Source organism: Momordica charantia (genome assembly GCF_013281855.1).
Source record: "Momordica charantia cultivar OHB3-1 chromosome 5 unlocalized genomic scaffold, Mcharantia_2.0 BLBB01000005.1, whole genome shotgun sequence".
In the NCBI taxonomy this organism is placed as follows: domain Eukaryota; kingdom Viridiplantae; phylum Streptophyta; class Magnoliopsida; order Cucurbitales; family Cucurbitaceae; genus Momordica; species Momordica charantia.
The window spans coordinates 21619073-21640675 of record NW_028275163.1 but is presented as its reverse complement, the minus strand read 5'-3'; the positions used below and the strand labels follow the sequence as shown (position 1 = coordinate 21640675).

General features: G+C 35.4%; 4 protein-coding genes and 1 non-coding gene across 6 annotated transcripts; 4 read left to right on the top strand and 1 right to left on the bottom strand.

Moving 5' to 3' along the window:
• The first annotated feature begins 361 nt into the window (after positions 1-361).
• LOC111019311 (DNAJ heat shock N-terminal domain-containing protein) lies at positions 362-3697 on the top strand. The gene is made up of 6 exons (XM_022295655.2): positions 362-790; positions 1503-1599; positions 1673-1762; positions 2761-2826; positions 3067-3135; positions 3276-3697. The coding sequence occupies exons 1-6, from the start codon at positions 420-422 to the stop codon at positions 3411-3413; spliced, it is 831 nt and encodes a 276-aa protein (XP_022151347.2). The 5' UTR covers positions 362-419; the 3' UTR covers positions 3414-3697.
• A 1717-nt stretch (positions 3698-5414) lies between these two features.
• LOC111019355 (uncharacterized) lies at positions 5415-10617 on the top strand. Of its 2 annotated transcripts, none has more exons than XM_022295726.2 (4): positions 5415-5608; positions 6424-8912; positions 9205-9270; positions 10018-10617. In XM_022295726.2, exon 2 carries the CDS (start codon positions 6468-6470, stop codon positions 8652-8654), a length of 2187 nt encoding a protein of 728 aa, XP_022151418.1. In that variant the 5' UTR covers positions 5415-5608; positions 6424-6467; the 3' UTR covers positions 8655-8912; positions 9205-9270; positions 10018-10617. The 2 variants fall into 2 exon arrangements, with proteins under 2 accessions (XP_022151418.1, XP_087980685.1); XM_088124559.1 differs by having other exon boundaries at positions 5415-5613.
• Positions 10618-11211: 594 nt separating this feature from the next.
• On the bottom strand, positions 11212-14648 carry LOC111019392 (Pentatricopeptide repeat (PPR) superfamily protein). Its single transcript, XM_088123593.1, has one exon. It carries the CDS (start codon positions 14608-14610, stop codon positions 11473-11475), a length of 3138 nt encoding a protein of 1045 aa, XP_087979719.1. The 5' UTR covers positions 14611-14648; the 3' UTR covers positions 11212-11472.
• Positions 14649-14724: 76 nt separating this feature from the next.
• TRNAR-UCU (transfer RNA arginine (anticodon UCU)) lies at positions 14725-14797 on the top strand. The gene has a single exon. It is a non-coding gene; the product is annotated as a tRNA-Arg (tRNA).
• Positions 14798-15838: 1041 nt separating this feature from the next.
• LOC111019393 (Mal d 1-associated protein) lies at positions 15839-19591 on the top strand. Its single transcript, XM_022295770.2, has 2 exons — positions 15839-16070; positions 19006-19591. The coding sequence occupies exons 1-2, from the start codon at positions 15880-15882 to the stop codon at positions 19373-19375; spliced, it is 561 nt and encodes a 186-aa protein (XP_022151462.1). The 5' UTR covers positions 15839-15879; the 3' UTR covers positions 19376-19591.
• The last annotated feature ends 2012 nt before the right edge of the window (positions 19592-21603 follow it).

Genomic DNA, 21603 nt, shown 5'->3' with positions numbered 1-21603 from the left:
CAATTGAGTCACAACGAGGAAGAAAAAAGATAGCAGTAGAAGACACATTTTCACTTAATTTCGAAGAACAACACTCTGCACCAGTATCTGACGAATTTGGGGAGTCTAACCCCATATAAGTTAACTGTATTATAGTTCAAGACTAAGTAAAAAATATGAAAAAAAAATGAATAGGTAAATAATAATTGGTTAAAATAAGCCAATATGAACATAGCTCACAGTTTAAAAGTTTTATTAAAATATTATTTTGGTCAATCCATCGATCATTTCTTAAAAAATAATAATAAAAAAATAATTTGTAAAATTTGATAACAAAATTTTAAATTTTAAATTTTCGTTAAAACTAAAAGCTGGTTAAAAAAAAACCCTGAGCTGATTCCAATTCCAAATCAATCGGACAGCTTCTTCAGTCTTCTCCAATGTCGAAGGCGAAGCTGCGATCGCCACTTTTCGCCGTTCTACGCAGCAACAAATTCTTCTCTTCCGCCATTAATTTCCCTAATTTTTCAAATTCAGCTTTATCAGCCCAATCTCCGTCAAGTTTCATCTCCCGCTCACAAATTCCTCCCACCGCTGAACCCTGCCCATCCACTGCAAATGAATTTCTCGATAACCTTAAGTTTCCTTCGAGGGTTTTCTGCTCCCGGTCGGCGGAGGAACCGGACCTGAAGCTTAGGTGCTGGAATTGTGGCGCTGCGCCCCCCGCGTCGGTGGTCTTTCTGGTGTGTGATTCCTGTCGGAGCATTCAGCCCCTGGACCAGTCGTTGGATTACTTTCAGATATTTGGCTTGTAAGTGTATGGAAAAAAGGGTTGTTTTAGGCGTTCTGGATTTCTGTTACTGTTTTATTGACTATTGGTAGCGGAGGAAAGTGATTAGAAGTTGGAATTTGAGTTCTTGAAGCTTGGTTAGCTTTGATTATCTGCTGTTATGGGAAGAAATGAGAGATTTGAACTAAGGGCTTGATGGGTTAGTTCTATAATCCTCTTTTTTTAAATATTCTAGTCCAAATCGAATGGAATTTTTCTGATGCATCGATTGCCAAGCTTCTCTACTAATTTCTGTTACTATTGTATTGATAAGTGACTAGAAGTTGGAATTTGAGCTTTTGAAGCTCTTATCTGCTGATTATGAAAAGGGATGAAAGATTTGATCTAAAGGCTTGATGTGTTTGTTCTATAATCCTTTCTTTAAAATATTATAGACCAAATCGAATGAAATGTTTTTGATGCATTATGCCAAAGCTTCTCTCTATTCCTGTCATGTTCTATGTGATTGTACCTCTAGGCTCCAAGTACTCAAGGTCCAAGGAAACCTGGCCTAGTCGTTTTTTTTATTTCGATATAATTTGTATAACCAACCCTTCATGTTACTTACCTTGAACCTTCAGCCTCGTTAACGGGAGGACATGTAGGATGTCTTCTCTGACTCATTGCTTGTAGGTGGGTTGTAAAATTCCCAAATAAAATGATGTATGATTAGAATTCCTAAATCTTTTTCCAGGGAAAAGGAGTATGAAATTGGAGATGTCAATCTGGAGGGCAAGTATAAAGATTGGCAGAAGAAATTACATCCTGATTTAGTTCATTCGAGATCAGACGTCTGTCTCATTTCATCTTTGTGAAGTTTGGTAGTCTTTTAGGCTCTAAATTTCATTTTCTTGTGTTTTGTAGAGAGAAAGAAAATATGCTGCCGAACAGTCTGCTCGTGTGATTGATGCTTACCGTACTCTTAGTAAGCCGTTATCAAGAGCAATATATATTGTAAGTGTACATGTCTGTCTACCTTACTAAGTTTTAAACTAATTTGAGTTATAATGGTCATGCTATTCTTCATTTCTGCCTCTGGAAACTTGAACCTGTGATTGTAATTCAAGTTGGATTATTGGAATAATTCATTTCAGAGAAATTTCCTTATGTCAAGTTTTTTCTATTAGTATCCTTGTTACCATCCCTCTTGCACTATACATGGAAGTGAAGGACCAACATGTGGTGGTAATTAGAATTGATCGTGCTTCTTCCTAACAATTATGCTTCGGAAGAACTGATTGCACCTATTTTATACGATTTGGTATCGTTAGAAGTCTCATGTTTGAGGTCCCTTTGATGCACTGGAAGAGGGTTGAATTTCCATTGTTCCTACAGAGATAGAGGGCAGGGCTTGTTTGTGTGGTCTACTCTCTTACACATTGTCCCAAGTGATGTTTAGTGTTGAAATCTGATTACTATGGCTCTTGACTAAACTCTGTTAGCAGAAAAAACCAAAAATTACATATAAGATTTGCACTCCCCAAGGGACGGCCCCGTTGGTTAGAACTTCAAATATGGGAACACCTCTCAGGCTTGAGTTCAAACCACGGATGCTAGAGGTCATTGAAATATATTCCCCTACTTTTGAAGTTTGATGTCCTCCAACACTAACTTTGGGGTGTGTGGTCCTCACCGGAGAAAAAAAAGACTTACGATTTTACATTATAGAAGTGAAGTAGCATGGACCTCAAGTACAAGAAAGCTCAACCGATCACTCATATTCTGGATTTTATTTTCTTATTTATTATATTTATGAAATACATTTTTACCTCTAATTTAATGTATATGATCTTGGTTTATTTGCATTATTTTTATGACATCTGCAATCTAGAAAACATATATCTGTACAAGAGAGATTTTGGAGTCGTCTTGGTGATAGCCTCTCTTTCTAATATCCAGATCATCTACATTCTACAATTAGTGTTCCCCTCTAATGAGCTTATCCTTTTCAGCTGAAGCTTGAAGGTGTAGATGTCAATGAAGAGGATACAATTTCTGAACCACAGTTGCTAAATGAGGTAAGAACACTCAAGAGAGGGACGGGTCAAGTACCTCGAATTACTTGGTAGTTATTTGTAGTTATATTTTGTTATATTTCAATATATTTCTAGTTCGGGTTCTATCATTATCAAGATGGAATTTTTACTTTTTCAATTATCTGAGCATCTTATGGGATGATTTTGTGGATCATGGCCCCGGCTACAAGATTGTGCTATATTTCAAGTTGTTTTATATAAAGTTTCGGAACCTGATTGCAGATTATGGAAATCAGGGAAGCGGTAGAAGATGCATCTGGGTCTCAGGAGTTGAACCAGATTCGGTCACAGGTGCTACTTAACGCTTGTTCCATTCGTCGTCATTATCATTTTTCTTCTTTATATATACATAACTTCCGGTGGGAGATCGGAGGAGGGGGCTGCATTTAACTAACATTTTTTGTTTATTACTTTTATTCTTGTTCATCTAGATGCAAGAAAAACTAAACCATTGGTCTAACACGTTCTCGAAAGCATTGAAAAACCGGAACTTCAATGATGCTGTCTTGTCGATCCAGCGGATGACTTACTACGAGCGGGTGAACGAAGAAATTACGAAGAAGCTTTAGTTTGCAGGAGGTATAATCCATGGAAGCAGTGTAGCTCTTGGGAAAGGCTTCATGAGTTATAGACTTATAGTTAGCTGAGGAGAAGTCAATATTTATCTATCTCCTCTTCCAATGGTTGCTCATATTTCAGTTTTTAGTATTTAATTAATGGCTATGGGTTGCTGAAGCTGGTTAAAATTCTAGTAGTCAGTAAACTATTCTTTCATATCAATATTCTGATTGATGTTACTGACAATCATACTGTGAAGCAATAAATAGACAGAAAAGCCTACATTAAATAATTATTTTTCCGAGTTCATGTTATTTGATTATTTTCGAGTCGCGTTTATGAGCTTGATTTGATTAGTAAGGGAACGAATTTTCCAGAAGAAGCTATTCTATTAGCGGTAGGCGAAGAAGAAAATGAAACTCCTCATGATTAGCAAATGTTATGTGACGGTGCAGTAAATAAGAACGAAATAAGAACGAAAATGGAGTTGGATCCTTACTACATGCTAGTCAAAAGGAGTCCATATTTCCATACCTGTCAAGTTGAGGTTCTTTTGCAAAAACAATATCACGGGATAATCTGCGTGTATTACTGGCGTTTTAGACAATTGGGGATTGGAAAATCAAGGTCGAAAGCTTATTTCCTACCAAAAGTCCTCGAAAGATCCAAAACACAACATGTGGGGTAGATTCCACAGTGGTGTGATAACACAACATGTGGGGTAGATTCCACAGTGGTGTGATACCTGCTCAATAAAAAAGAAATATAAAATTTAGAGATTATCAAGGTAGAGATGACAGTAGAAGAAGACGATTGAACTAGTTAAACTATGTTTAGGTTAGTATTTTATAACTTGTTAGGCAAAGTCAATATACCGAGTCATGTTTTTTATTAAAAAATAAATCACATAATGTTTTTAGTTAATTTCTTATTCTTATTTTTGGGGAGTATTGAATTTAAAATATGGTAAGGTTTGAGGGATTAGAAGAGATTTTTTTTCTCTCTTTCTCATCATGAAGATTAAGTAAAAAAAATTTGGACTAACTTTAGCTTTAAATATAGTTAATAGTATAATAGTAGACCACACGTGATTGAGTTAAAATCTATTAAAAAAAGTTGATAGAAAAAATAATCTACGGATAAAACATGAGCAAATGAATTAAGTAGATGAATCTCTAATAGTTTAAAAATTTCAATTTCATTCTTTATGTAGTAATTTTCTTTTTGCAATGAAGTATTTATTATCACAAAATATAAAAAAACAACCAATAGAATGATAATAAATATCAAAATACACTTTATTATTGAATTGTAAAATATTCCATGTTTTAATTTTGATGAGTATAGACATGTAACCTTAATTTTACTCATAGCTTGGCCACAAAATAACAAATATTGGCATAATTACGATGGAAACTTTTTAAACATTAAGAAATAAATTATATATTTAATCTTAATTTTATAATATTAAATACCATAACATGACATTAAAAAATATTTTAACTTTTCTAAAATTTAATTATATTACGAAATAATAAGGTGGTTACTATTTCTTATTTCTCTCATTTTTTAATAAAACAAAATAGATATTATGTTTGATAATGATTTTTGGTTAATAAAAAAACAAAAACCTATTTAGTAACATTTTTTTTATTGTTCTTAAAAATTTTAGATTAAAAAAATTAAAATATGAAATTAAAAATTTCAAAGTAAATATTTAAAATGTTTATGTTGTATTTATTTTTTTACATCTATCGTACATTTTCGAAATAAAAAATGACAAAATTCTGAAGGGACTAGAAACCAAAACGACAAACTGATTTTATTATCTATAAATTTTTTATGTAAATTTGAAAACAATTTCTAAAAAATGGGAAACGAGAAACATGGACGACTAAGAACCAAAACCTCATGCCAGAAGGGAAAAAAAAGGTGGCAAAAAAATCCAAAAAAAAAAGAAAAAAGAAAAAAACCCATTAAATTCAAAACCCTTTTTGTTTGAACGGATCGTTAAATTAAACCAAAATTTACTTTTACTAATTTATTAATTTCGCTGTCTCTCTCTCGTTCCTCCTCCTCCCCCAATTTCTCTATTTCTGATTTTCCGATTTCCCCGCATTTCCCTTTTCTAATTTCTCGTCTCCATTTATGTTTCCTTCTGCTTCCTTCTTACTCCATGCTTCACCTTCGCCTCCACAATTCTTGAGTAAGGTTTTCTTCTCTTCTGTTTCATTTGTTGGGCATCTTAAATTTGATACTGCTTTTTGTTTGTTGAAAGCAAATTTTCCTGCTTTTTTTTTTGGGGTGCCTAAAATCAATTTCAGTCAAGTGGGAAAACTTTTTGGTTTTGTTTTTAAAGCTATCAGTTTGCAAATTGCAATTTTCTCTGGTTTTTTACTTTACAATTGAGATTTTTGTGCTTTATGAACCGTTTTGCGATATTAAATATCTGGGTAGGACTAATTTTGTTTTTGCTTGGATGTATATGTAATGTGTTTTTAGATTTTGAATTTTTGTTGTTGGAGTTTAGTGAACTCTATGTTTTGTGGGACTAGTTGATGCTCTGTAATTACTCAAATTTTACTTGTTAACACTTCCTTAATTGTCAACTTGTTGATGATTTGAATATGTGGGATGAAAGGGTGTTATGCTGCTAAAAGAAACATAGATGTGATGGTGGAACTTAGAATTGTGAACTGAATGGGGAAAAATGTCCACTATAATACCTCTATTGGCCCAAGTGGTCAATGAAGGCCAATGTAGATAGCAAAGGACTTAGAGGGAACGGGTTCAAACAATGGTGGCCACCTACCTAGGATTTAATATCCTATGAGTTTCCTTGTCAACCAAATGTAGTAGGGTCAGGCGGTTGGCCCGTGAATAGTCGAGGTGTGTAAGCTGGTCCGGACACACGGATATATAAAAAAAAAATAATAAATAAATAATATCTCTGTTTGGTGCTGCACTTAGTTAGCTATCTGTTTGATTGATTTCTATTAACATGTCTCTCACCCCTTTTAGGAGTTTCACGATGGTAATCTCTTTTCGATTAACGATAAATTTGAATGGCTGCAAGGCTCGTGCCGTTCACTCTTACGAAGAAATTTCTCAAAGGGGTTAAACCAAATTCATGCTTTTCTCCGATTATTAGTGGTAACCATGTCGAGACTTTCCTGGAAAACAATCAGAACAGTCCAAGGTCATGTGAATTTGAACAAAGTACACAATTCTTGAGCGATAAGTCTTTCTCAAACAAGTCAGTCAAAGGTTTGGATAATGACAAGAACTTGAACTCAGAGGTAGCAATTTTCAAATGTTTGGCTATCCAGAAGGGATTTTTCCACACTTTCCAAACATATTATGAGACCATTCTCAAGCTGGGTCTGGATGGAAACATTGAGGAAATGGAGAGGACTTGTCAAGATCTTGCGAAAGATGGGTGTTCAGGTGTTGAAGAAGTTCTTGTCACTTTGGTTAATGCCTTTGTTAGACATGGTAGAATCAGAGAGGCTATTCGGGTACTTCCTCATGTAAACTTGGTTGGTCTAAATCCTTCGATAGAGACATTTAATGTTGTATTAGCTGTTTTCATTGAGGAGAGTAGAAATATTCAAGAGGTGTTATTTGTTTACAAAGAGATGGTGAAAGCTGACATTGTACCAAATGTTGACACATTGAATTTTCTGTTAGCCGCATTGTTTCATGCTGGTAAAATCAAGGCAGCCATGAATCAGTTTAGGAGAATGGGCCGGAAAGGATGCAGTCCTAACAGTAAAACCTTTGAGCTTCTCATAAAAGGTTTAATTACAAAAAATCTAGTGGATGAAGCTGCTTATGTTTTGGGTACAATGTACAAAGTTGGTTGTGAACTTGATTTGAGCTTTTATTCATGTGCAATATCTTTATTTTGTAAGGAAGATAGAATAGATGTTGGAAGTTGGTTGTTTAGAATGATGACGGCTTCCAATATTGTACCAAATACCTTGATATATAGTACTCTAATACAAAGTTTCTGCAAAAATCTTTCATTAGATGAGGCATTATTCCTGCTAGAGGAGATGATTGAAAGTGGTTTGACGCCTGGAGATGATGTGTTTGTAAGTATTATAAAACTTTTATTTGAGCTTGGGAAAACAGACGAGGCTATAAAGTTTGTGGAAGATAGATGTGTTTTTGACACTTCTCCTCACAATGCTTTGCTTGAAGGTTGCTGCAACGCTGAAAACATCATATTAGCCAACTGTATCCTAGAGAAAATGTCTATGATGAATATTGACGATTGCAAATCTTGGAATATAGTTATTGGATGGTTGTGCAACAATGCAAGAATTGTGAAAGCTTTTGAATTCCTTGGTAAAATGGTCGTCTCATCATTTATTCCAAACGAAGACACATACGCAGCTCTTATAGTCGGAAACTGTAAATCCATGAAGTATGAGGCTGCATTACAGTTAGTGAATGAGGTACATGCTAGATGTTGGATTCTTAATGATCGATGTTACTCTGAGCTTATAGAATGCCTTTGCCAAGCCAAAAGGACTCTTGAGGCTGCAGAGGTTTTTTGCTACATGTCTAAAAATAGATACTCTCTTCATCCTTCTTTATTTGATACATTGATTAAGGGAATATGTGACATGGGACACATCGGGGACGCATTAGCGCTGCTACAGCTGGCATGCTATGCTGGTACTTCTTGTAAAACTGCCACATATGCTTCTATAATGCAGGAGTTGTCTAGATTGAACAAGGCAGAGATTGCCTTAGTAGTCTTATCCCAGATGCTGGTGTTGGGTTGTAGCCTTAATTTGGAGACATATTGCATTCTCATACATAGTTTTAGTGCCATGAATCAAGTAAAGGACTCTATATTCCTTTTCAACCGTATGTTTGATGAGGGTCTTCTACCCGATTCAGAAAAACTTTATAACTTATTGCTATGTATAGCTGACCATTCTCAGCTGCACATGATTTCAAATACAATTTATAAACTGATTACACATACCGACCTTGTAAATACCGCAAGTTACAACTTACTTATCAATGGGCTATGGAAAGAGGATAGGAAGTATGAAGCGTGTCAGTTGCTGGATTCAATGTTGGAAAACGGGTGGGTACCGGATGCGATGACTCATGGATTGCTGATTGGCTCTCTAGCTAAAGAGGAGATTGGAGATAGAGTTTTAATGAATGAGAACTCTACCATTGAAGATAATATAAGCAGCATACTTGTGGAGGGCCTAGGGAATACGTGACAACCATCCTCCATGGCATGCCATTTGATTCATCAAGGGTTTTCTTATAAAGTTGAATTCTGCTCTCTTTGATTGTTCGACAGTTGAAGATTTTTCTCAAATTTCTCCTGACACTCATTCTCTTATAAATGAGATATGTCAAATGAGGAAATGAGAAACAGGTAAGGGGAGAGTTATGAAGGCAAAGTAACTGCGATCTCATAGTGCTGAATCCTCTCTCTGAAAGCAGCAACAGCAGGAACAGTTTTGAATTAAAAGGTGAGTTATTTCTCCTTATTATTTTAAATAGACTCCCAAATTTTTGTAATAATTTCTCCTGTTCAGTGTGTCTGATTAATGGAAGTGGAACTGGGTATGGGTAGCCGTAAGATAGCATGTAAGCTACCAATGCGTTTTTTCCCATATCAAGTTCGCCACCAACTGTAGCAGCATTGCTCGGCAAACCTCGTATTTATGCAGAATCTGTTAGTTTAGAATTAATAAAACTGCTTAAATGTCATCAGTGGCACATTTATCTTTCTCTTATTAACTCCAAAATTTTTTGCTTCAGGAGCTAAGCAGCGAAAGAAGTTACAGTGATAGTTGAAGTTATATTCATTGAATGAAGGAAGTCAAGGTACCCATTTCAAATGAAGGATGTCATGGTCTATTTAGTTTCATTTTGTGCCTTCATCCATATATAAAGTAATGAACTGGAATTTATTGAGACCAACATTGCAAGCTTTGGGAATACCATGCAATTTTAGTAATGTTTATACGGTTAACCAATTAGAACTTTGATAAAGTCCAGTTTATTTATTTATTTGTTTCTTTTTTAATGAAAAACCAAGCTTTCATGTAATATACCAGAGGCGGAAAAAAAATGAGCCCCATGAGACCCTCCAAATCCGTTTACACAAAGAGTACCACTGCGAGCCCAGCACGGAGGTGCCTCTGAACACGGTGCAAAGTGTTCACCCTTCGAAATAAAACTCGCCACGTAAAGAATTTGACCTTCTTGAGCTTAGTTAAAAGCTCCCCACCTCTCCCTCTTGACTCACGCGAAGAGCAAGATAACTAACTAAAAATACGTACCCTCCTCATAATCTATCTCCAAATATATACTCCCCTAACTAAATAATACGCCCACGCCCCATTCATATATAACTATATTGCATGTTACGCTTCCTGCTTTAGCTGTCTACGTGATTTGGGGTCCATCAGATTTACATTGCTTTTTCAAAATTCTGGTCTGAAACTATGTCAATTGTGGAAGCTTGGATTAGAGCCGCACTTTAGTATGCATATCTCTCTGTCTATTTTTTTTTCCCTTGTTTGATTCTTCATCTCTGAATTTGATCGACTTGAACCGAACATGTACTAGGTGCCTGTTTGTTACCACCACACATCAGATCTGCAAGATTGGAGGGAAATTCAAGAAGCTATACATACTTCTCCCATTTCACTTTACATCATTTGGTACTGCCTCGTGGTTGTCGTCTCATCTCGAGATTGTTCAGACTAAGGGAGATAGTGTTGTTTCGGAGGCAATGAAGACATCCTAAGTTATAGGAAGTGTTTTGTTTCGGAAGAAATAATCATGATGTACAAATATAAAAGAACAGAGCTGGAGATTCACAAATGGCACGAGAAAAGAAAGTGGAGAAGCTTTTGTATGACCATTATTACCAGAGGAAAACTTGCATGAGAAGACATTTTATACTTTATTTTGTAAAGAATGTTCTGAGGAAAATTGGACCATCTCTAGTTGAAGAAAGCACAGATTTTATGAATCAATAGGGGCGAGGACCCGTCCTTGGAAAGTGTGGTTCTAAAGGAATAGTATAATTTTTTAAGATAAAAACAGTTGGGAGATTGCCAGTTTGTGACCTCTATTTGGCATTCCCTTTCAGTTTCATTTTGAATTTAAAGATTTTCTTTTTCTTTGAAGTTAATGTCAATTGAGTATGCTTTTTTAATCTCATTTCCTCTGCACTTTACATGGAACCAATGAAAGATTAGTATTCCTTACTAAAAATAAAGTTAATTTTTTTATTAGTCATCTTGTCTCAATAAATTGAATCTAACTTTAAAATGATAATTTTATTCAAATTAAACTTGAATAAGTGGTAAAATTAATATGTTTGACAAGATTTTTACAGAGTGAAGAGGCATTAGATTAGAGAATTTTATCTTTATAGGTTGAGCTTAGTTTCAATTTAGACTATGTAGTTAGGTTAAACTTCACAAATCATCCCTCTTTTTTACCACTAGAAAATCTATTCATTTTACTCAATTTTTTTACAAAGACATAAATCCTAAAAAAGGTAGAAACAAAATTTCTAAACCCTAATAGAGGTAGATTGTATGTTGATTAAGAGATACCAGTTTGTTATTATGGAAAACTTGTCACATGTTATGTATTCATTACAATAATGATAGGGATAATTCGTGAGATTTATTGTATAATTCGTGAGATTTGACTAAATTATGATTCATGAGATTTGACTAAATTATGAGACCAAATTGAAATTAAGTCCAAATTATAAGTATCAAAATAAAACTTCTAAAACCAATATAAAGATAACTCAACAATCAAAGATACTTTATTCCTCCTTTTGAAGTCGGAATTTTAAATATTCACTCCAACATTTGTTGTACTAAAACAACAAACCCTTGAAACCACATGGATTAAATGAAAAATTAGCCCAAACCATAAGGCATAAGTATAAAGTAGTAAAATTCTCTTCACTCGAGCCCTCATTGGTCTCAATATATACTCTTAAGCAATCTATCAAAAACATCAAAAAGAACACTTTCAAATGGTTAGAAAAATAGATCATCTCTGAAACTTCCTTCTTCTAATTAAACCCAACTTTTGTTCAAGTACATCACCAGTCAAATTTTTCTTCCCTTCCCTATTCAGCCCAAAGAAAACTGTCCTAAAGTTAACACTACTGGGAGCAATCCCACTGCTGAGCATCTCAGATATAATCTGCAGAGCTTCTTCAGATCTTCCTTCTTTACAGAGACAAGAAATCAGCATAGAATAAGCTCTAAAATCAGGAAATGGCCCATTTTTCTTGATATAATGGAAGATCTTCCATCCTTCACCAAACTTCCCCATGTTCATGAAGCCATGAATCACAGCTGAGTAAGTAGCAATGGTTGGTTCACAGCCCTCCTGCATCATTTTTGCAACTATTTCCAAAGCTCTTCTTGTTTGATTCTCCTTGAAGGAATATACTATGAATGATGTGTATACATGCACGGTTGGATTTACACCGACCTGTTTCATTGAGTTCATCTTTGCCAATGCCTCCTCCATTCTTCCCCTTTGTAGAAGTCCATGAATGAGGCTTCCATAGATGTAGTTTTCTAGTTTGGATCTCTCAGCTGCCCCTACCTCTTCGAGTAATGTCAACGCATCGTCTAATCTCCCAGCGCGACAAAGAGCTCGAATATGCATAGAGTAGATGAGTGGGGTTGTGAAACCGATGTTACGGAGGTAATCTATGCATTCTTTGGCTTCTGAAAGCCTACCAAGTTTGCATAAACAACCAAGATAAGCTTCTAACAGTTCCTTATCAGGGATGTACTCAGAACGAATCATTTCTTGGAACAGGGCAATGGCTTCGTTTACCTTCCTCCGTTTTGACCCACAAAGGGTTATGATCAAATACTTGTAGGTATTGGCATTTGGTTTGATATTGCTTTCTTTCATCTCTCCGAAGAACTTCAATGCGATATCTGTAAGACCCGCTCGACCATATTGCATAATCACGATTGTCCAAGTATCTGGAGTTATGATGCAACCTCTTCTTCTCATTTCATAGAAAAGACTTCTCATGTGCTTGAAATCTTTCCCAATCCCGGCGAGTTTCATAGCCATGTTGTAAGTTTCTGTAGTATGGTTATAACCTGGTTGCTTTCCTACCCAAGCAAAAAAATGTAGTGCTGCACAACCTTCGATACTACATTTACGCAATATCTCAAGGACTAGTTCTGGGGTGAACACCACTCTGCTGTTTTCCAATGCTTTCTTAATTTGATTCCCATCTGTTGAAGATGACAGGATCTTGTAAATTTCATCAAGATCCTCTTCTCTGTAGTTTCTTGAAAGTGTCTCCACGTGACATGCAATACTCGTCGGTTGGCTCGGTTCCGAATGCTTAAAGTTCACCTCCAAACAAAGGTCCTTTATCTTGGGTGCATCATCACCTCTATTTACCTCAACTTCTTGCGGAAAGTGTTCAGCAATACTCCTCAGTCTCTTTACTTTCTCTAAACTAACAATATCTCCCCTTTTCTCCATGTAAGACACAACTGAATGAAATAATCTTTCGGGGACAGCGATATTCGAGGCCTGCATCTCATTTAGAACCTTGACTATCTCATCTGTTCTTGAAACCTTAAAAAGCTCCCTGATGAAGACAGAAAAGGATTTCCAAGTAGGCTTGTCTTCCATGGTTCTGAAAACTTTCCATGCTTCAGATATAAGGTTTTGGCGCACATTGCCGACAACCACGGTCATGATTGCCACTGCATCTAATTCAATCCTTTTTTCCAGCATCTCTTTATACAGCTCAAAGCCTTTCTCATACTCAGCCAACCTAAAGAGATGTTGCATCAGTTGGGTATAAGTTGAAGTAGTAGGCAAATACCCAATTTCTTTCATATTGTGAAACAGATCAAGAGCCTTCAAAACCTCATTTCGCCTCAAATACCAATTAATGATAATCCCATAAACCTTACCATCAACAACATTTTTCCTCTTCATGATATCGACAAGTTCCAAAGCATCCTCCACCCGATTAGCGCGACAGAGTCCAGCAAACAGAATCTCAAAATATTCAGGGTCTAGAATCATACCTTTACTATTGAGGGCATGAATGAACTCCAGAGCTTCTTTCACCCTCCTGGAAATGCAGAAACTCTTGAGAATGTAATGATAAACATCATGTTCCGAAACCTTAAACAATGCTACCATGTCCTTTGCAATCTCAAGAACAGAGGCTGTATCCCCTGATGCAGCAAGAGAACTCAACAGAACCTTACACATTTTCATGTCAAAAACCCCAATTCCTTTCTTGGCCATCTCTTGGTAAAACTCCATGGCAAGTTCAGGCTTCCCAGCAGCAGAGAGAGAACAGATTAAAGTCTTGTAAACAACCCCATCTGGTTCACATCCACTTTCCTTCATCTTACCATAAACCATTAAGGCTTTTCCTGTTAATTTTGCATTGCCATAGAGGGAGATAAGAATGGTCCAAGTCTTGATATCCTTCTCCAAGGAGTTGTTCTCCATTTCCTCCACCAACTTCTCAATGAGCTTGAAATCTTTGGCTTCACCAGAAATGGTAAGCATTGTGTTGAAAATACTGGTTGTGCACTGAAACCCATCTCTAGATTTCACCCAATTGAAGAATCCAAGAGCCAAATGTGGGAACTTAAAACTCCTCTTCAGGACTTTCTCCACAACCTCAGAACTGAACATGACATCCAAACTTCCCAATCTCTCCTCCATCGAAACCAAACCACTTTCAGCACGAATGACGGATGAAACCTCATGAACAGTCGCGCTAACATCATTTTCTTCCGAGAAAACCAACTGGGTACCCTCAGTTTCTTGCTCGGCATTTTTACAAACATCTGGGGCGCAGTGTAGCTGTTCTTCCCCTTTCAAAGAGTCCCCCTCGCCACCTTTTTCCAACCCCAGATTACGAAAAGACGTTTTATCATGAACATAGCTTTCGGAACCCAAAATCTGAGTAATCTCGTTGAAGAGCGACCTGAAGCTTGAAGTATCAGCCGTTTCCGGGGACTGGATTTTTTGGGTTTCACCTGAACGAGAGGAATTTCTGCGTTTTCTAACAAGGGTCGAGAAACGAAGAATCTGTAGCTCTGAAAGCTGAAAGCGAAGAAAATTCAGAGTTGAATTCAAATTGGAAGATTGGAAGCGGATTAATCTCCGCATGGTTACGGGGAAAAGATGATTCCGAATCCATCTCCGGTGAACTAATGAAAATTCGTTGTTATTAATAATTATTATAATTTAAATCAATAAAAATTCATTTATTTGACAAAATTGGCGCTCGTGGCCTAATGGATAAGGCGTCTGACTTCTAATCAGACGATTGTGGGTTCGAATCCCACCGAGCGTGCACAATTTTTTATTTGTTTTTATATATTTAAAAAAAAACAAATTACAAATTTAACAAAAATTCAATGTACTTTTTCTTAATATTATTATATTATAAATGTAGGGTAAGATATTTCAATTTATAAATTACTTTCAGTAAAAATGAAAGTATGTACAAATTACTCAAGTAAATAAATATGTATGTACAATACTTTTTTTCTTTATCAAAATTAAAAAATTGTTTTAATAAGAGTTATTGTCTCTCGTAGTATGCTTTACAAGTTGCAGGCATCTTACAGTGACAAAAGAATTTAAGTAATGAGTATCATAAAACTTTCATGTGGTGTAATATTATTGATCTTTTCATTATTATTTAGGAACTAAATTTGAATATATATATATGAGAAGACAAAAAAAATAAAAAGGTAAATATAAGAGTCAAAACATTAAAAGTCAAACTTCCTTCTATTCAAAAAGGCGAGCTGTCAGTTCATGCACGCTTTCACCACCCATCGTACATCTTCAGGCTGTGCTAACGCCTTTACGCCGTCGACGATAATACTCTAATTAATAAGGGACCAAAATCTCGATCGAGAAAAGCTTCTTCCGTTTTCTGTCTGTCTTCATCGGCCATCTTGATCTGGTTATAAGGCAAAAAGAAAGATCTCGAATACGACGGTTTTTCAGGCGTATAGAGAAAAACTTTTTAAAATTAGAATATCTAATTTGTAGGTTCAAATATGATGCTATCAATTTTACATTCTTTTAGCATAGACTGGAGATTCGAAGTCATTATTTTTAATTGAAATTATACTCTAGAGCTAGCGAAAGTGAGCATAATTAAAAGATAATTGACATATATCTCCAATCAAAAAGTTTGACTTTCATCCACTAGATCCAGATGCTGTATTAAAAAAAAAATTGGGCTATACTTAATTTCAAAAATAAATATTAACATTTAACAGATTTTTATTCAACATTTTCATAAAATTATGACGTGGCAAAATTGGGCCCCACTCTCTTAGCCGTGGTGCTCAAGCAATAAACGAGACCGTAAAATCAAGAATCTCGCAGAGAGAAGGTTCGCGATTTCGACTACACAAAATGGGATGGGTTTGGAGAGACGAGCCCGGCGAATCGGATTTACTCGCCGGCGACAGCGGTGGGTCGTCCGGCGATCGATGTTCTACCAGAAAGGTGGTGAAGTCGCAGTGCAGGACCGAGGAGGTTGAGCCCGGAAAGTTCGTCAGGAAGTGCGAGAGAACCGAGGAGATTCTCAGGGACTGCGTCGGACGGTATGTGCTCCTCCGTCTCTCCGATTTGTGTTGTCGTGTCGCAATTTCTTCTAACCTAACAATGTTATCTTTCGATTTAAGAACTGTATTTTCTTCGGTGGAGTGAAGAAATGAAAATTAGTTCATTCTGCTTTGTTATTGGAGAAAAGAATTGAACTTAGGTTTCATTTCTGTGTTAGTTTTGTTGATTTGGAATCAAATGGGTGCCTTCCGCAGTTCCACATGGTCATTCATAAATTTGTTTTCTTTGTAGTGTATGGATATACATAGTTGTAAATTTAGATGTACTTTGTGAAAGACTTATTCTCTTGCGACCTGTTCAGTGAACTTCTGTCTAATTCGTGGAACCACGGAGCCATTTGAGGGTTTAATTTTTTATTTTTTTTTGGCCGTAAATGGTTGTTTTAATGGAATCTTGGAGGGATGGACACTGAAATTGGTAGATGCTAGGCTTACCGTTCTATTGAAGGTGAGTGATGATATTTCTTGGGCTATTTCTATTGAAGCCTGAAGGCGAGTGATTAAATAACAACTTACTTTTATTGCTATTTCACAAACTCTCACCATTTTGTCTAGTCCACATTCATTTTCACTTTGGGATTCCTTCCATTCATCCTTCTTCCAAATGATGGAAATTAATTAAACGAAAAACCTAGATATTTTCAAATGAACCAAATGAATTAAAATCTTGCACCGATTTAACATTAAATCTTAACAATCATCAAAGTTTCTCTACTAGTGCTAGCTCATATTTTTAAAGCTCATCATCAAAAGGAATATGAAAATTTTACAGTGTCCCACAAAGGGGCCCAAAATTTTTTTCATTTTTTTAGCCACTCTGGTTTAACATTTATTTCTCTTGAAGTTTAGGGATCTCCATATTTTGGGAAAAGAAGAATTAGAGGGAGAAAAGGATGAAAGAAAGAAGAGAAGGAGAGGATAAAGATAAGGATAACTGGTTTAGGTGGAGAAGGAGAATGAGTGAGATGAAGGGCCATATGAAATTAGAGGGTTGAAGTGTGTTCCTTCAATCCATTGTTAATTGAGGCACAACTTCTACACAATTAGGGTCAGAGAATATAGTTAAGATCATTGAATATACCTTAGACTACGACTCCTTCGATTTACAATCTCATTGGGGTTTGTGATATAGAAAGGAAAATTTATGTTATCTGGACAAAAATTTATGAAGATGACTGAGGAAAGTATTTCCTGGACTGCGGTTCTGCTGGCCGGATGTTTGATGGTTGAATGACATGATTGTCAATTATTGGGTAGTGCCTTGAGCCTCACCAAATAGAATTTGTACATCCATAAATTGAAAAAAATATTGATCTGTAGAATTTGGCTTGAATCCGTAGGCAGTGGATGACCATTACAAATGAAAAGGGAAGTTTTTGGAAATAGGTTTTCTGAGGCTGTCTAAAGGAAGCTACAATTCTAGGTGCAAAGTTATGATTTCTGACATGTAGGCTTAAGAGTCCTTTTCTCTGCTGTGTATAAGTTCCTAACTGTTGAATGTATATGGTCAATGTTGATTTTCTTTGTAGTTCATTAGGAAGTCATTGTTTCTTCTCCTTTATGGTTTTTTTTTTTTTTAAGAGGAAAAATGAACTGTGAATATCTAGAGAAATTTAAGGTGCCAATTTGTAAGCGTGAATCCTGTTAACCATTGGATAAATTTTGGTCTTAAGCTGCCAACTCTTCCTAGTATAGCCATCAATCGGTTGGATTGCCATTCCATTATCTGTTTTGGGCCTTCTCCACGTACAAGATGTGCTTCAGCCTGTTTACTTTTAGCATAATTATGGATCTTGTTTATAATGATAATTATATATCTCATGATCAAGGATAATTGTGTTTGCGTGTCTTTGTGTGTGTGTGTGTGTTTTTTGCTTATTTTAGCTCATGAAGGAAATTCACATGTTCGTTTCATTAGGGTTTTTTCCTTGTGGGATAAAATCCTATCATGGTTTCTGTTACTTTTTTGATTTTGTAACACTCTTACGCTCATTTGTTATTTTTCTTAATTTTGATGTTGCTGGTAATACTTATTTATTATTTTTGCTAAAAATAAAACTTTGTTTACTCACGACAAAGATTTGTTACATTGAAGTTACTTCAATTGCACGGAAACGGGATGATGGTGCTGGGCAGTTTGGTTTCAAACTCTAGTTGGAAATTTATAATCCTTTTCTCACAAATAATTTAAGTCGCAGAAACTGCCGTTTTTAAAGCAAAAATTCAAGGAATTTAATTTTTTTTATTATCATGCTAGGTTTGATGTTGGGTTCTAGTTGGAGAGGATATAGTCACACTCTTTGTAACGTCTAGTAACCTGAGTAATCTAAACCTTCAAAAGCTTTAGAGACCAATAATAATATATACTTTTTGAAATGGAATGATTGATGGAGACTTGGGGTCTGGCAATGCAGATACCAGCAGAAAGCCTTCAAGTTCCATTTATAGTAAGGGGATGATGTAATATAATGTAATGGAGCTTAGAGAGGGGAAATCCTCTTCATGCTACTTTGGCCCGTTTGGCACCATCTTTGGGTGTCTCTAGTCTTAGGATTCAGTTTTTGGATTGAGCCATGTTCTTTTGCGCTTTCTTGTGTTGTGAAATTTTTCACATAAAAGCTTAATTTCCGGGTCACCGTGGTGCGATTGATAGAACTCAAAGTGTAATTCATATATAAACGAAGTGCTAGCATGGAAGTAAGTGCTCTCTCAGCCCCTCCAGTCTATCGAAACTGCGAGGAACTTGCTACTCCCTCTAGAGTTACCCATCTTCCTTCGTTTAAAAACTATTTGCTTCTAGTTAGCTACTCAAGTGTACTGACTGCTTCCCTCCATTTAGAGCCTTTACATTTCTGAGCCGAGGAGGGGACTATCAATGATATGACTAAATAACAGTTGCTTCATTTCTGTACAGACCGGTTGAAGTGATACAATCCAACAAGGAATTTACAGAAGAGGATGTTATAGATCAGGTGGTCAATAGGTCATTCTCGTCAGGAACATCCGTACATCAACCATTTGGTTTCCCTGGGCTCCGTAGTGACATCGAAGCCATCGAGCGCAATCTCTTCGGTAGCATGAAGGGGTTCTTTGAAGCAGCTGAAGAGATCAAGAATGGTTTCTTTGGTGTTCTTAGAGATCCACACCAATTCATCGAAGAGTCATCCTCCCCATCAATGAGACGAGGAATACCCATCGAGGATCACGAGCAAAGGATCTTCTCTAAACCCAACGAGCCCGATTCTGGGCACGTTGACCTATCAGGATTGGCCAGGGATGTCTAAACACCCAAAATGAACCTGATTGCCTTTTTTTAGATGTTGGATACAACAGGGACAGTTGGTAGTCAATAGAATAAACATGTTCTACAGCAAGTTTGCTCTGATAAATTTACTAAAGTTGGTTGATTATGTGTGGGAATATAACTTGGATAGTGCATATAGTTGTTGGTGTTGAGAACCAAGCAAGTAATTAGTTTTAAAAAGCTATGCTTTTTCTAATGCCATAAAGTTGAAGGGAAGAATCTTTTAAAACATTCACACCTGCAGATGGTCATTGACCTAGTATACATGTTGAATTAGATAATGATAGATAGTACCCATTTAATCCATAAATCTGGTCTATTTTATCAAAGTGTTGTATTCCATGTAATATTTAGATTTAGAAAAGGTGAAAATTAGCGGATATTAAAAAATATATAAAAACAAACCAAAAGAAAAAAAAAACTATATAGAAATCATGGAAATTTATAGGACTACATGACTCGTGGTTAAAAAAGTTGTCGAACTTTTTAGGCGTAAATATTTTTGAAGTTGTAATTTTGTGTTTAATAAAGACAATTTTTATAATTTATATACTTATTAGACACAAAATTTAAAGTTTATGAAGTTTATTAGACATTTTTTAAAATTTTAGAGATTTGTTAAATACAATATTGAAAGTCTACGGACCTTTTAGACACAACCATAAAACTTCAAGACTCAAACTTCTAATTTAACCTTGAATTAACAAAGGATAATTTAACACTTCTTGAAAAAGCTATAGATTATCATTATTAATATTAATATTACCAAATTCGATGAAGAAATGTTTGCAGCAGCACCCTGGAAAGATAAAGGACTGCAGCGAATGCTTGTGAAAAGGCATTTAGGCATTTAAAACTAATAGTAAGATCAAAATTGCAATGGAAAATTGAAAGTTTACATGGAAATATGTTGGGATGAAAGTTCACCCGATCTGCTGCAGCGAATGTTTGTTAAAAGACCTTAGAAACTAATCGTATGGTCAAAATTGCAATAGAAAAATGAAAGTCTACCTAGAAATATGTCGAATGATTTGGTATTAGTTAAAAGAAAGATCCACTATTTCTTTAACAAAGAAGTGGCTCACCACTTTGATTGACCAAAATCCAAAGCACTATAATTGTGGAAATTTCATCCAAAAACTTGATTTGGTCCACAAAATGACTTGCACGTTTGTCTTTAATTCAAGTCTTCATATTTTAGCTATTCAATTCCACACACACAAACAATATAGAAAGACAGAGACCTTTGTTCTAGCCAATCAATTTCATATCCCTAAGAAAAAGAGAAGATATTGGCATTGCCTTCCTAAGTTGACTTACAAATTGCACATCATTTTAATTCAAAATGTATCTTATAAAAAAATCCAAATCTAAATGCATCTTTCTAGCGGGGAGAAGTCAATTTGATCTTAGCTCAGGTTTAAGGTTCGATTAAAAAAAAATCTCTCTTTACTTGTACTTAGGTGGTTAATCAAATTTAAATTTAATTTAAATTTCTTTTAAGAACATCACAACAAAGCATGTAGCGATTTTGCACGAGAAGCATGTCTCCGTGCAATTTGAGCTGAAATAGATTCCATACTTACCTCTCGAAGCTGCAACGAGTTAGCACGTACTCTCGCCTATCGTACACGAAGCGAGCTTCACATTGAATTCCAGTTGGAGGAGTGCCCCTTGCGCATCTACTTTTCTTTTATTTTATCGTGTTTTAAATGTACTAAAAAAAACTATTGGAGCAGGGATTGGAATCTATGACTTTATAAAAAGTAAGATAACTTTGGCCTCGTTTGATAACCATTCATCTTTTGTTTATAGTTTTTTGAAAATTAAGTTTGTTGGCTCACAATTCCCTTTATATTTTTCCAACTTTCTTATGAATACATTACATTCCTAACGAAATCTCAAAAGCTAAAACAAGTTTGTATAAACTATTTGTTTTAATTTTCAAAATATATATTTTGAAAACATTTTTAAAAAGTAGAAATATTTAGGTGAATGTAGTGATTACCAACTTAATTAATTTCAAAAAAACAAAGTAGTTACAAAACAAAACCTTAACTAAAGCTATAGTTTTTTATTTCATCAAATGAACTCTAAATTTAAATTAATGGTATGGTAAAAACTAATACTCATCATTAATTAACTTTTCCATTTTTTAAAAATATTTATGACTAAATGAGACCATTAATGTAGGTTACCTTTTTCTTA